Below are 13920 nucleotides of genomic sequence, written 5' to 3'. Positions count from 1 at the left end.
TTCGAGATCGATATCCTCAAAGAAGCCCCAAGGCAGCGCGTTGAGCCTCTCAACCATCTTGTCGATATGGGGTTTCCTGCTCAGAATTATACACAACCAAAAGCTCGTATTGGTGTTGATGAGGTTCCAAAAGGGGCAAGGAAAACCATTAGAGCTGGGATCCATCCTTATCTGGACGATAGACGATAGACGACAAACGACGGCCGGCAATTGATACATAGACAGGATCAGGACATGGAGCCCCAGACACATAGCTTGGCACCAAGGCCTACCGCTTATCGATCGACATTACTTGATTCATGAGACATGTGGTCTGGAGTTCGCTATCTTGGATCACATGACAATTCAACATGTTGTCCTGAACTGGTCGTGGCGGAAGAACGGGCCCAGCGGTCCGGTCGCCGCTCTCCATACTCGATAACATCGTCCTTGATCCACACCTCGCCGGCTCCATTCCGAAGTCTACTGGTGCTCCATCCGATAAGCATCTAATAGACACCTACCGGGACACAGCAATTGCTGATCACCTACAAGATAAACTTTACATAATACACCAAGGAACGGCTCAACGGCTAAGCGGGATACAGTGTTAACCGCACATAAATTGTAAGTCCGCCGTTCTGCCCTTCATCTCATCACCACACTTCCCCAAGCAACGAACCAAAAACATCGCGAAAGCTGACTTTAATCAGAACCCAGAGCATTTAGCCATGGTGTCCTTCACGATCGACGACCGCCAAAAGGCTCTTATTCAAGAGGTTCGTGCAATCGGCAAGGATGTTCTGGCTCCGGCATACGAAGTCTATTCGAAACATCCGGACCAGCTCTCAAGATTCCATGCCACCAAGCCTTTTTACGAAAAGGCCATCAAAGCCGGCGTGCTCCAACTGCTGATCCCTGCCGCGGTGGGCGGCAGGTCTCAGACGTTCTTGGACTGCGCTATCGTTCTCGAGGAACTGCACGGCATCGACTCCAGCATCATGGTTCATGCAATCGGTACCTCTCTTGGCTTGTTGCCGCTGATCTTGGCCGGGACCCCTGAGCAGAAGGAAAAGTACCTGAAGCCATTCCTCAAGGCTGAAGGTACTCCCCTCGCCAGCCTTGCGCATTCCGAGCCCGGAGGAACTGCAAATTTCCTGGAGAAGGGAGGGAAGGGTCTGGGAGTTACTGCTCAAAAAGAGGGTGACTTTTATGTTGTTAATGGAGAAAAGGTATGCCCCCCCCTTCTCCCTCCCCTCCTTGTTCTTTTTTTTCCCTTCTCGACATACTCCTTTGTGAGCCCTTCTCTAATGAATAAATCGCAACATAGAGGTGGACGACGAATCTTGCCGGCTGGGACGGCAAGGGAGCAGATCTGGCCTGCTTGTGCGTTCGATTATCTGAAGACGGCGGCCCAGAGAAACCCGACGCCACGCCGGCGGACAATGTTATGATTTTGGCCATTACTCGAGACATTGTCGCCCAGAACTCTCCTGAAGCCTTCAAAGTCCTGTCTGAGCCAGATCTCAGTGGCCATACTGGTGCGACAGGCCCACACACCAGATACACAAACTTCAAGGTCCCCGCGGACGCGGTACTGTTTGCTCCCGGCGCGGCGACTCCGGTCATCGAACAGGCTTTTGGGGTTACTGCCGCGCTGGTCGGGGCAATGGCCATCGGCACCATGCGACAGGCGTTTGAAAGGGCACTGGACTTCGCCAAGCGCGACGACCGCGGCGGAACGGTGCCGATCATCCAGCGACAAAGCCCTGCCGACCTGTTGATCGACGCCAAAATCAAGATCGACACGTCCCGCATGATTGTGTGGAAGGCCGTTGACGCTTTGGAGAACGGCCCCGGCACTCCTAGTCAACGCTTCGAGACATGCTTGGAGGCAAAAATCTACCCTAGCGACGTGGCCCCGACTTGCGTTTGGGATTGCATGAGAGTTGTGGGAATGTGAGTAGAGTCACCCGCCTAGTTTTCCCATTTCAAGCTGCTCTCTCCTTGTGGGCGTTCTGTAGTGGTTTACTGACTCGCTTCCGTTTCTTGACAGGACATCCTACGCATGTGATACGGTGTTTCCACGCCTTCTCAACGATGCTACATGCTACGCTCTGTTTGATGGAGGCAATATTGGTATTCGACGACGCCAGTTCGAAAGACTATTGGCCGCCAAGGACTACGATCCATGGGCCAATTTTCTCTGAATGGAAAAAGAAAACCTCATGTGTGGCTTAACGCAAAAGGTCCACGCCGAGTGACGATGTAAGCCGGTCTTATGTTTTGTAGCAGAAATTGAACTTCACCAGGAGGTGTTTTCTTTAACTTAACAGGTGATTAAGTTAGTTGGATCAAAGTTCTACTCTTTGCTGCCGTGTCATTATCAGACTCGAGTACTTCAATCTGCGTATAAGGTGCGCTGGTCGTTATCTTTCGAGAAATGCTATATGATGCTCTCCACCTTTGCGCACTCGTATTTCGTCACAATAGCATTAACTTTATTATCGATAATTTACAACTGCATCGGACCAGTAATCGCCCTCCCAGGCAACTTTCTGCAAAGGAGGGATTCGGATAGATGCAATTCGGTAGTTCTAATCCGATGGATCTCCCGTCCGTGGCCATCGCCGTTGCTGTCGCCATCGTCTATCGTGTGTCGTGTTCGGGCCCGCCTCAACTGCGATACCCTTGATACTGTTATCTCATGCCCTTGGCACTCGGAATGATGCTTGTTCTGGAAAGTGATCATTCTTCATGTTGTGATTTTGTTGGAGTCTACAAGCGCCTGGTTGAAGTAAGAAGATCTGGTTCAAGAAACCCCCGAATTCTGGAGATCCTCTCCTCTGAAACCGCGGCTAGCTGTACCTTCACGAGTCGCTTCTTCTTTACGAAGGCGAAATGCTTTACTTTACTGCAGACTCCCTCCCTCTCCCAGAGCTGCTGTTCATCAACAATGAGGTGTGTTACACTAGCCAGGCCCTGGAAACGGACAAGCTTGAGATTCCCACATTTTTTAACCCCTGAGCGAGCATTATAGTTTGTTGCCTCCAAGAGCGCAGAGCGGTAAGTGCATCCAAAAGTCAGCAGCTATCATTTTCACTATCTTCGTCTTCGTGTGTGCACGATCTCTGAACTCGGAACTAAAAGAACGCTGATACGGCGGGGCGCCTCCTGTAGACTTACCCTGATTGATCCCACGTCTGGTTCTGTGGTGTCCCAGAAGGTGCCTATCGCCAACGAAGCAGATGTCGAGGCGGCTATCGTTGCAGTCGAAGCGGCCTTTCCGCTCTGGAAGAAGGTCTTGCCGCGCGAGCGCCAGCGTATGCTGCTCAGATTGGCCGAGTTGATGCGGAAGAACTCGCAGCGGCTGGCCGAACTCAGCCGCCTCACCTTGGGGTCGCCGTATCGGTCATTTGGCGAGTTCGAAATCACCCTCGGCGCCGACTGCTTCGACTACTTTGCCGGCTGGACCGACAAGTTCGCTGGCGAGTCCTTCCCGCAGGAGGACGGGATTCTCAAGATCGTCAGGAACGAACCGCTTGGAGTGACGGCTGGCATCTGTCCTTGGAACTCGCCCTGCGCGACCATCGGGATGAAGGCTGCAGCGGCCCTGGCGACCGGGAACTGTTTCATCCTGAAGCCTTCTGAAAAGACTCCTTTCGCGGCCCTTGCCCTCGGCGAGTTGGTCCGCGACGCCGGGTTCCCCCCAGGTGTCTTCCAGGTCCTCTCCGGCGACGGATCGACAGGCGCTCTACTTGCGTCGCACATGAGAGTCAGCAAAATCAGCTTCACTGGTTCCGTCAACACCGGCAAGAAAATCATGGAAATGGCGGCGAAAAGCAACCTGAAGAGAGTCACGCTGGAACTCGGCGGCAAGTCGCCAGCTATTGTCTTCGACGATGCAGACATAGCGAACGCCGTGCAGTGGTGTTCGAGTGCCATCGTGGCAAACACCGGGCAGGTTTGTTTCGCCGCTTCTCGGGTATATGTTCACGAAGCAGTCTACGAGGAATTTACCCAGGAGTACCTTCGGGTAATGGCTGAAAAGGCAAAGGTTGTTGGGAGCCCTGATGACCCGATCATGGAGATTGGACCCCTTGTGGACGCGGCCCATTTTGAGAGAGTTGCAGAATTTATCGAACGGGGTCAGAGCGATACAGGTAAACTCGTGGTGGGTGGCAAGAAGCTGGGCAAGGATGTACGTATACGCACGATTTGTTGGCTGATGACCATTACTCACTTCATCAGGGTTACTTCATCGAGCCTACTGTGTTTGTCGACGTGGACACCGGCTCCGAAATCCACAATGAGGAGATTTTTGGTCCGGTGGCGATCGTCAACCGCTTCAAGGATGAGGATGAGGTCGTCCGTATTGCAAACTCAACCAGGTATGGCTTGATGGCTGGCGTCTTCACTGAGAACATCACCAGAGCCCTGAGAGTGTCTTCAGAGCTGGATTCAGGTATGGTTGGCATCAACTGTGTCAGCATGCTGTGTGTTCAAGCCCCATTTGGCGGGACTAAAGAATCTGGAATCGGTCGAGAATGTGGCATGGCGGCTTTGCGGGCCTTTACCGAAACCAAGACCATCATGGTCAACATGTCCTACGGACAGCATAAAAGATAATAATACACCAAAATGCGCTTCAAAGGAACTTGGACAATTGATGGCTTCAAAAATGAAGGCTTTGGATAGAGAAGCTTCGTCAGCCGCAGATTTTTGGCCTGCCCTAGTCTCGTGGCTACACAAGGGAAAAGTGGCACCCAAAAAGTCGTATCGACAGCTCGCGTGCGTCGACTTTGCACTTTTTCCGGTCTTGCTCCTCGGTCAACTTGGTCAGTAGTATAGCAGCCCTCTTGGCGTTCTTTGTAGCGCCCGAACTCATGCGGAATGGGAGAAGCGTGTCGACGTCGTCTTCGAGCTCCCTGGCCTCGAGGACAGGCTTCGCTTCCCCAAGACCTTCCAGCTGTTGAACAGCCCATTTGCGCTGATCCAGGTCGACACACTCGCATCCAAACAGAAATAGAGGCCACAGCAGAGAAGGGTGGACAATCTTCTTGGTCGTGCCCTCGATGACCTCTCCATAGGCTCGCTGCAGGGTACGCCACATCTCGGCCAATGCGCGAGAGACGAGGTCTGAATGTGGCAGTCCATGGGGCAGGCTCCACCAACTCACGCGGTGCAAGTAGACGAACAGCGTCCAGAAACTCCCGAGGTAAACGCTGAAAATCTCCTCGAGCCGTGTGGCAAGGTCGGCAGGGACCACCTGCATAAGCTGCTCAGCCGTCAAGGAGATCACGCTGGGCCTGAAGTTCCAGAGTTCGCACAGCTCTGACTCGAGCTGTTTGCATGCCGTGATGATCTCGTACTCGTCGTCCGTATTGGCTCGGCGGCGGTGGTACATGTCGTACGCGCTGATCCGCCGACAGTAAGATTGTGAGGTCAGGTACCATTGCAGGGCCGGTTGGAGGATGGTGTTCAGGATTGCTTGCTTTATTTGGCTTTTTTGGGTAATGACACTGTTCATTTCTAGCCGCTGAGTCCGCGAGCACTCGATATCGAAGGGGCTTCCGATACTCGAATCGGTAGGTGTCCCATCCGACCCAGCTGATGGACCACGAACAGGGCTCACTCCATCGTCCAAGGCGTCGGAAGATGTAATCTGGGTCTGGTGGTGACTGATGACATCAATCGTCTGCTGGGATAGCAGGTGGTCGCCGCCAAGGTGTGCGGCTTTGTTATCCAGCGTGTTCATCCAGGCGAGCAACTCCTGCGACACCCTGCTCCACATCATCCTGCTCGAGATGACCGAATGAGCCAGATCGCGTGGGAAGAGGCAGTTCCTATCCTCCATATCACGAATCACCTCGAACCAAGCAAGCAGAAATATTGCTGCCAACAAATGTTCGGTGGCCTTTGACTCCGGTTCCAAGGGTCCGGCCAACGTGGTCCTGACATTATCACAAGCCTGCTGATGGCGATCACGGATCCGTCCCATCCATTCTTCTCGTGCATTTCCTCGTTCTTTGACTGTTTCATCGATTGACAACAGTCCGACCACGCAAAAGAGGGCGTTCTGCACCGCACGGTTCTGTTCGCTGACTTTGCAAAGGTATTCCTGCAGCCGTCGCCAGCGCTTTGCACCGCCAATTAGGATGGCTGCTGGAGGTTGAACAATTCTTAGGAAATGTCTTGAGAGGTGGGTCGACGGGATGCCTGACTCAGAACAGCGTTCTGCATCTTCGTTCGACCAAAATAGGCTATGTTGCAGAGGCGAGGCGCTCGTGGTTGATGCCCGTCCATTTTCTGGAAGCGGGACCAGAGGGGAGTCTTGTAAGCTTGATGCCCTAGGATGCTTCAGATGTTCAGTGGTCGGTGGTACCTCTTCCCCTGAGTTGGTCTCGTTATCCTGCACAGGTACGGCCGCCGAAGTGGATGTTACACCTCCATTTTCATTTGCAGATGGAGTTGACATAGGCATGTTTGGACCTTCCGGGAAAAGACACAGAAATTCGGAGGCCCATGAAGCAGAGGCATCCTCGGCCAGGTCGAGATCGTTGAAGTTTGTCACATAAGACCAGGGTTCGACAACGGGCGAGTGCGTGGAGATCGATCCATAGCCCACTTTTGGGGGGTGAGGTGGTGTAAACCAGTTCGCATTCACACCACCAGCCGATATAGCTGGCAGTGTATTCTGACCTGCCAAAGGGTCGATGTCATGGGTTGCAGTATTGGAAATGCGGTCACCCCTCAAGCCAGGCCCTGATGCTCTGGATCTCTTTGCATAAGGCTGATAGTGACACCTTAGCTGCAGTCGGGAGCAGTGGCCACAAACCGGGTGGCATTCGTCACATCGAACTCGTCGTTGCTTGCAAGTGACACAACCAGCTCGGGATCGAGGTCCTGACCGTCTCTGACCCACTGATCGAATGGCATTACTGGTCTCCTGGCGAGGGTTTTGGGCCAAAGTCCGGGAAGGCTGGCCTGCCCTAGTATCAAACATGATCTCATGCTCGTCCGACCGCAACGGAATGGCTGTCGTGGTAGATGTGCATTATTTGAGCGATATTGTAGATAAAACAAGAAGGACACGAAACTGATGATAAGTCGAATGACCCAAACACATTGATAAGGGGCCAAAAGGACCGAGAGTCAGTCAGCTACTGATAAGAAGCTACGGGCTCCACCCATCGTTGCCTCACTGGCCCTTGCAGGGCCCAGTGGGTTCCAAGACTCACGGCCTACGAGCACACAGGCGTTTACAATTACTTTAGCAGTCGAGAGCCCTAACTTGGCACAAAATATTACGTTTCTGACGACCGATGATTGAGTAGCTTGATCTTACCGATGTGCTATTGGGGCAACAGCACACTACCTTGCGGGGGTGAGACTGACTACTACGAACATGGCATAGAGCAGAAGATTGTTGTGGTGAGGGGCCCCAGATTGATGAGCTCCCGAAATCTATTCTCAGATGACTGATTTCTGGAGGAACTTGCAACCATTGTGAAAGCAAGAGAGGCCGACCACTGTGGTATGGGTCTTGAGGTCTCCTTCGGCCCAAGGGTGGTCTTTCTTGCTCCCTTGGAATCCCGTCCATGACTCTTGTATGGAAGTGCGAGGAGATTTGCGGCAGTTCGCCCCGGCTCAGTGCCATGTGTGTTGAGCTGTCATATTCGACCAGTACTAGAAGTCATTCCTCCGTCAACAACGACTTCTTGACCTGTTATGAATCCTGCGACTATGTTGCTCGAGAGAAAGACGACAGCATTCGCCACGTCCAAAGAATCTCCCATCCGACCCATTGGCACCTGCCCGTGCCTCGTAGCCACAAAGCTTTCTACGCTGTTGCCGTTGGAGAATTTGCTGGCAATGTGATGCACCAGAGGTGTGAACATCAGTCCTGGTAGGACCGTGTTTAACCGCACACCACGTTGGGCATATAGCATGGCCGTGTGCTTGGTGAACTGTGTGACGGCAGCCTTTGCCGCTGAGTACGCAACCTCTGCCTTGCCGAGATATCTCAGACCAGCAATACTGCTGACATTCACCACCGACCCGACCCCTTGAGACTCCATGATGGGCAGAGCATAGTGGCATGTCAGATAGACGCTCTTCAAGTTGATATTGACTTGATCATCCCATGTTTCTTCCGATATTTCAACCGGTCCACCAGGTTCATTACGGCCCACGTTGTTGATGAGAATATCGATTCGACCGTGCCTCTGTACGCATGCTTGGACAAGACTCTTCACCGCCGACGAACATGTGACGTCCGCCGTCATCACATCGACGATAGCATCGGGTACCTCGTTGAGAATTCGGAGCTTGGTCTGACTTCCAGCTTTAAGGTTGATGTCGCAGCCAAACACCTTCACGCCATTCCGTGCCAGAACGAGAGATATTGCTGCACCGTTACCCCAAGTAGCGGTATCGATCGCACATAATGGGCCAACCTGTCCTATTCCTGTGATCAGGGCGACCTTACCACGGAGATCGGGATAAATGGGGAGTTGATCACACAGCATGATGGGCTGAGTAGGTGCGCCTGCGAAAGCCGAGTCTCGTGAGGCGACTGGATATACAAGGTAGCTGATAAGCAGCCATATTGTCTGCCCTCCAGTCAATGGGCTTTGACCCGAGGAATTCCATCTTTGCGATTCTGTCGGTCGCTGTCATCCGATTGAGGTCTCGGTTATAGAAACACCATTCATCATCCGAAGAGTACAGAACTAGCCGAGCGGGAATCTAGCTGGCTAACGATATTCCGCGCCCCGTCGTCTATCGTCTATCGTCTATCGTCTGTCGTCTATCTCTTCTCTCTGTCTCGGCAGATCCTCAGGGAACCTTGCCCACGTGACAAGCCCTCTGGGCCACTTCAGTAACCAATCACTTCTAACGCACCGGAACCAGCTCCCAAGGCCAGCTCGGAGTATCGAGGTCTGGTGCCTCCATCCCCTGTCAAGCCCCGTTGGGACTGGATACTTCGAGGTCCTTGCGGAGGTCTGTGTCAGAACCGTAGCGGATACAATCTCAAAACTCACAAAACCACCAGAATTGCTACTGCCTGACCTACAATCTGCTTGTTGCAACTTGCTGGGCCAATGTCTCCTGAAAACTACGACTGTTGGATTTATTTTCCCTGCTACCTAGACCTCTCTAACTATCATGGGGCCTTCACCTACTTATGTCCCTCGGGCAGGGCTTCGAACTCACCTGGATGATTTTCGGGGACTTATCAACTGGAAGTTTGGTCTACAAATTGGCAAGTAATAGCATCGTCTACCGAGAACTTTCAGCACGGCCTGGGTCGAAATTGTTCCTCTGACTTCCAAATCGCTACCGCCACTTATGAAGAACTGCACACTTTTTCGGTGCGACGGCTGAATGACTTCTAGATGACCTTTTGGGAGTATTCTCATGTCATATCATCTGTTTGTCCCGACAAGGTCAGTCTGCTAGTGGGTATAGTGTATCTCGCAGTTCTGAGCTCACTGGGGCCCAGGCAATAGATTGTGACGTTCCCATTGATCAGTTCCCAGTCTTCTTTGGTAGTACTAGGTTGAATTTTGCGGAGAACATGTTATCTCGGCACAGGACTGGTCTCGCTGTCATGGACATGGACGAGAGTAACATGGACCGATCGCAGAAATACTCCTGGAATGATCTTCACCAACTTGTGGAAAAATATGCGGGCGCTTTTCGATCATCAGGTCTTATAAAAGGAGACGTTGTTGCACGTACGCATACTCCCCCACCTTACTATCCACTGAAAGCTCAAATACTCAACTCAGCGTAGTCGTGGGATCAAATTGTGTCCGAACCCTCTCCATCTTCTTGGCTACGGCTTCAATTGGAGCGATATTCTCTTCCTTTGCCACAGATATGGGAAGCAAGGTACGTGGCATGGCTTATAGGCATTCAGTGCGTAGTACGCATCTGGTAACTCACTTGTAGCTCAGGGGCTAGATGACCGGCTTCAGCAGCTGAAGTCACGCTTTTTGCTTGCAGAGCCGACGTATTCTTACAACGGAAAATGCCATAACATTTCCAGCAAATTAAATACAGCAGTCGGTCGACTGCAACAGGGAGGACCTTGCGAAGCGATAATACTGGGTTCAAATACTGGATTCTCGTCAAATTGGTAAGACCGATGTGAAGGAATGTATGGAAGTATTGGATCGGAACGCTGGCTGACGGATCACTATGCAAAGTACATCATGGGACACCTTCATTGCTCGTGGAGAGGGTAGAAAGCTTCGGTTCGAGCAGATGCCGTTCAATGCACCCCTTGTCGTTATGTTTTCCTCAGGAACAACCGGTACTCCTAAAGGAATTGTTCACTCGCATGGAATTCGTATCCATCAAGTCCTCTTTGATGCAAACGGAAACCCTTACTGACCCAAATCAGGGACTTGTGTTAAATGGCTTGAAGGAGTTTCTAATGCATAACAGCCTCGGTCCAGGCGACTTGCACTTTCACTATACCAACGTAAGACCTTCAATTGGACAACGGTCTCGAAGTGGTACAGACTAAGTGTCAACTAGATAGGGTGGACTTTGTGGAATATCTCCATCGGTGCGCTATTCGCGGGTGCAACTATCGTTCTCTACGATGGTAGTCCTTTCTACCCAACGGCAGACGACTGTTTAAGATTACTCTTCAAACATAGGTGAGTGTAATTAGAGATAACAAACGAATGCTCTTTGAGCGATGCTAATTCTCTACAGGATAACATCCTTTGGTGCCGGCCCGCGGTACTTTTCAGAAATCCAGAAACTCAACGTAGTGCCCAGTAAGTTCAATCCTAGCTTTGGAATACCTGCTCTTGATGCCTCGGACCTGCTGAAAAAAGGGTGCTAGAAAAATACGCTCATCATCTGCACTCTGTCCTTTCCACTGGCGCGGTCTTGACGCCCTCCGTTGCTCGGTGGATGGCTGAGGCGTTTGGACCGGTCTGTCAGATTTCTATGTCAGGTGGCCCAGAACTGTGCGGTTCTTTCCTACACGGGACCCGATCGCTACCTTCATATCCTGGTCAATTAGCTGTCAAGGCTCTGGGAATGGATATATTGTCACCGCGACTGATGGATCTCCGCTTCCCGACGGACAGGGCGGCGAACTGGTCTGTCGGAACCCATTCCCAAATATGCCCGCCATGTTCTGGAATGACCCACAGAGGAAGCGGTACTTTGATGCGTTCTTTGCGAAAATCCCACGTAAGTTAACAGGCTCGATCAGGGAGGACAAGTATTGCACTGAGTAGCCTATTCAATACTAGACGTATGGGTACATGGCGATTTCATTCATGTTGACCCCGAGACTAAAGGGATCTATGTTCTGGGAAGAAGGTACCTGAGCCCTTGTCGACTCTCAGGAGCATGACCCGAAGCTCATGCTGATCACGTGTAGTGACGGCGTTCTAAATCCATCTGGTGTTCGCTTCGGTAGTGCCGACATCTACGGTACACTCTCGAAACCCCTGATTACTTCCGATATTGCTGATTCAATCGTCGTTGGGCAACAGCGCGTGGATTCCAAGTACTCAGACCCTGCAGAGCGTGTCGTTTTGTTCGTCAAAGTTACCCCGGGTGCTAGTGTCTCAGGGTCACTACGTTTGCGCTCTGACCTCGAGACATCCATTCGGAGCCAGATTGCGAAGGACTTCAGCCGGAGACATGTGCCGTCGTTTGTGTTTGCAGCCCCTGAAATTCCCTATAATGCGAAGGGAAAGAAACTCGAAATTCAGCTCGAGAGTGTGCTCTGCGGAGGACAGGCTGCGCTAGCGAAGCCCAAGTTGACGGAGAGCGAGCACCAAATCATTCAGTGGTTTGAAAAGTTTTACGATACGGAGGAAGTCGATGGGTCCCATCCTAGGCTAGATCCAAGATGTAGAGAATATGGAGATCCGTAGAGGACAAACTGAAACGTGTGGCGATATGGGCATGCGTCTAGAGGTGTTACTCACACGACTGTGGGTTCGGCATCCCTCTCTGAAGCGGTCTTGATTGAATGGACTGATTGATACGTACTGGTTTAGACCTTCGTCAATGACAAGACAGCTTGTGCATTTCTTGTTCCCATTTCCTATGTAATTACTGATGCGAAGAGTGGAAATTGGAGATATTCGTGTCATAGAGGTACTTGTCTGCTATTTCTTAGTTGGTATATTTCCGAGATACTGTACTTTGATCCTTCATAGCTTCGGCCGAGTAGGCTCGGCGTTTGTTTTCTGTACGCGCCCGCACCGAATATCTAACGGTCTGTGCAGTGAAACCTCACAGCCTTGTCCAATATCGTGTATACCATCACTATTGTGCCTGATTGACTATATCACTCAGATAAGACGATTACACAAAGACAATCAAACTCAGACCTATACTGCACAACATTGTCTGAAGGTCAAATATCCAGCTCCAGAAAACGACGGGAGTCCGATGATGATGAATCTCACACTCCTCCCCCTTCTTCTCCTCGCCAACCCTTCTATCCTCCCACCTATCCACATCTACTCCGCTCAACGTGGTCGACCGAGGTGGCGAGATTGTCTGTTATTCTGTCTCGGCACTCAAACACCGTTGGTCCCCACGAGGCTGAATGATGGGGAGTATCCAGCGTGCGCGGCTATGACGACGGGGGTACGTATCGTTCTGACTGCCTTCTTTCCTTTGGCCCCCCTCCCCTTTTTGTTCCATTGTTCGTTCTACATCTCATAAACGCGCGAGGCTACTCTGTTCTCGCACATGTACCTGTGTTCGCGGTGGCACTGTGCTGGGCTTCAGAAAAAAGCATGGCCATCCAAGTATCACGCAATTTCAAGAAATGTGGCTGTCTACCTTACTCTCCCATCACAGCCTGACCCATTTACACCGATAAATTTAAGACTGTACCAAGGAAAGAATCTGACCTCAGCGACACACACGCGCAACGTGCAGTATGTGTTCCGTGTCGAGAATCAGGCTACGGTAATGTACCTCCAGCGCATGGGACGGACCGGCCACCTTGTGACGATGGAGGTTTCGTCTTCGACTACCAAACGCCGTGCGACAAAAAAAACAACAACCAGCAATAGTCTTACTCAACACACAATCTGGCTCTATGTCCCGTCCATGCTACTAGTGCTGTGCCGCCTCCTCCTCGCCAACGCAGCTCTGGACCTGGACACGTACTTCGCTTTGACGCTGTCTGTTCTCCTTCTCTCACGGCTCTTGTCGGTCTTCGCGCTGCGAGCCAAAACATCGCCATCATCATCATCATGGCACGGCGAATCCGAGCCCGGCGTGCGAGGCGACCTGCTCATTCTCCTGTCGGAAGATCGCTGGATCCGGATGCGAGGGCTCGTCGACGATCTCAAGGCCGTCACGTCCGGAAGCTGGCTGTCCACGCCGTCATCGAAATACGGTGTAACCTCCTCCTTCAGCTTCTCGACCCGGATGGTACTGGATATCGTCGAGTGGACGTCGCGACTGCTCGTGTACGTTGCGTCGATCGTTCTCGCCAACGCCCCCGATGCGGACAAGATGCTCATCGTCACTTATGCTGTACTGTCCCACGTCACCCTGGCGCTTTACAACGACAACAACAACAACAACAGTAACACTGGTGGTACCGGGAACCCCCTGATCATGAACGGACGCCAAGTTAAAGTGTCTGCTGGCCCAAATAGTGTCAAACGGTACTCGCGGAGACTGGCCATGGCGAGAGAACTGACTCGCGAAATGGGCCGGAGTGATTTCGCTTTGAAACTGGGCATGATAAACGCTGACGAGGTGGATGACAGGGGGACGGTAAAGGATGAGTTAGTGACCATGTAAATCACCACCAAGAAAAGCCAAACGAATCGAATGGACGAAACGAAATAACACGAGACAAAACACCAAGTGAGAATGGTCGAGGCTTTTGAGGGTCTGAACATTTATCTATTCGTCTCCTTGTTT

The 13920-nt window shown here is 51.8% G+C and overlaps 6 protein-coding genes across 6 annotated transcripts; 4 read left to right on the top strand and 2 right to left on the bottom strand.

Moving 5' to 3' along the window:
• Window positions 1-710: 710 nt before the first annotated feature.
• Window positions 711-2189, top strand: PV08_05821 (uncharacterized protein; the record flags this gene model as incomplete). Its single annotated transcript, XM_016380160.1, has 3 exons — window positions 711-1211; window positions 1310-1938; window positions 2036-2189. The coding sequence occupies 3 exons, from the start codon at window positions 711-713 to the stop codon at window positions 2187-2189; spliced, it is 1284 nt and encodes a 427-aa protein (XP_016235987.1).
• A 691-nt stretch (window positions 2190-2880) lies between these two features.
• PV08_05820 (uncharacterized protein) lies at window positions 2881-4608 on the top strand (the record flags this gene model as incomplete). The annotated part of the gene is made up of 4 exons (XM_016380159.1): window positions 2881-2940; window positions 3020-3045; window positions 3070-4180; window positions 4231-4608. 4 exons carry the CDS (start codon window positions 2881-2883, stop codon window positions 4606-4608), a joined length of 1575 nt encoding a protein of 524 aa, XP_016235986.1.
• A 115-nt stretch (window positions 4609-4723) lies between these two features.
• Window positions 4724-6985, bottom strand: PV08_05819 (uncharacterized protein; the record flags this gene model as incomplete). The annotated part of the gene is made up of 1 exon (XM_016380158.1): window positions 4724-6985. One exon carries the CDS (start codon window positions 6983-6985, stop codon window positions 4724-4726), a length of 2262 nt encoding a protein of 753 aa, XP_016235985.1.
• Window positions 6986-7652: 667 nt separating this feature from the next.
• Window positions 7653-8510, bottom strand: PV08_05818 (uncharacterized protein; the record flags this gene model as incomplete). The annotated part of the gene is made up of 1 exon (XM_016380157.1): window positions 7653-8510. The coding sequence occupies one exon, from the start codon at window positions 8508-8510 to the stop codon at window positions 7653-7655; it is 858 nt and encodes a 285-aa protein (XP_016235984.1).
• Window positions 8511-9595: 1085 nt separating this feature from the next.
• PV08_05817 (uncharacterized protein) lies at window positions 9596-11897 on the top strand (the record flags this gene model as incomplete). The annotated part of the gene is made up of 10 exons (XM_016380156.1): window positions 9596-9722; window positions 9782-9879; window positions 9945-10126; window positions 10197-10350; window positions 10394-10474; window positions 10531-10655; window positions 10714-10778; window positions 10948-11202; window positions 11265-11334; window positions 11396-11897. The coding sequence occupies 10 exons, from the start codon at window positions 9596-9598 to the stop codon at window positions 11895-11897; spliced, it is 1659 nt and encodes a 552-aa protein (XP_016235983.1).
• Window positions 11898-12993: 1096 nt separating this feature from the next.
• Window positions 12994-13797, top strand: PV08_05816 (uncharacterized protein; the record flags this gene model as incomplete). Its single annotated transcript, XM_016380155.1, has 1 exon — window positions 12994-13797. One exon carries the CDS (start codon window positions 12994-12996, stop codon window positions 13795-13797), a length of 804 nt encoding a protein of 267 aa, XP_016235982.1.
• Window positions 13798-13920: the final 123 nt, after the last annotated feature.

Source organism: Exophiala spinifera (genome assembly GCF_000836115.1).
Source record: "Exophiala spinifera strain CBS 89968 unplaced genomic scaffold supercont1.4, whole genome shotgun sequence".
NCBI lineage: Eukaryota > Fungi > Ascomycota > Eurotiomycetes > Chaetothyriales > Herpotrichiellaceae > Exophiala > Exophiala spinifera.
Note: the sequence above shows the minus strand (reverse complement) of the source record. Positions and strands in the feature narration are given on the sequence as shown.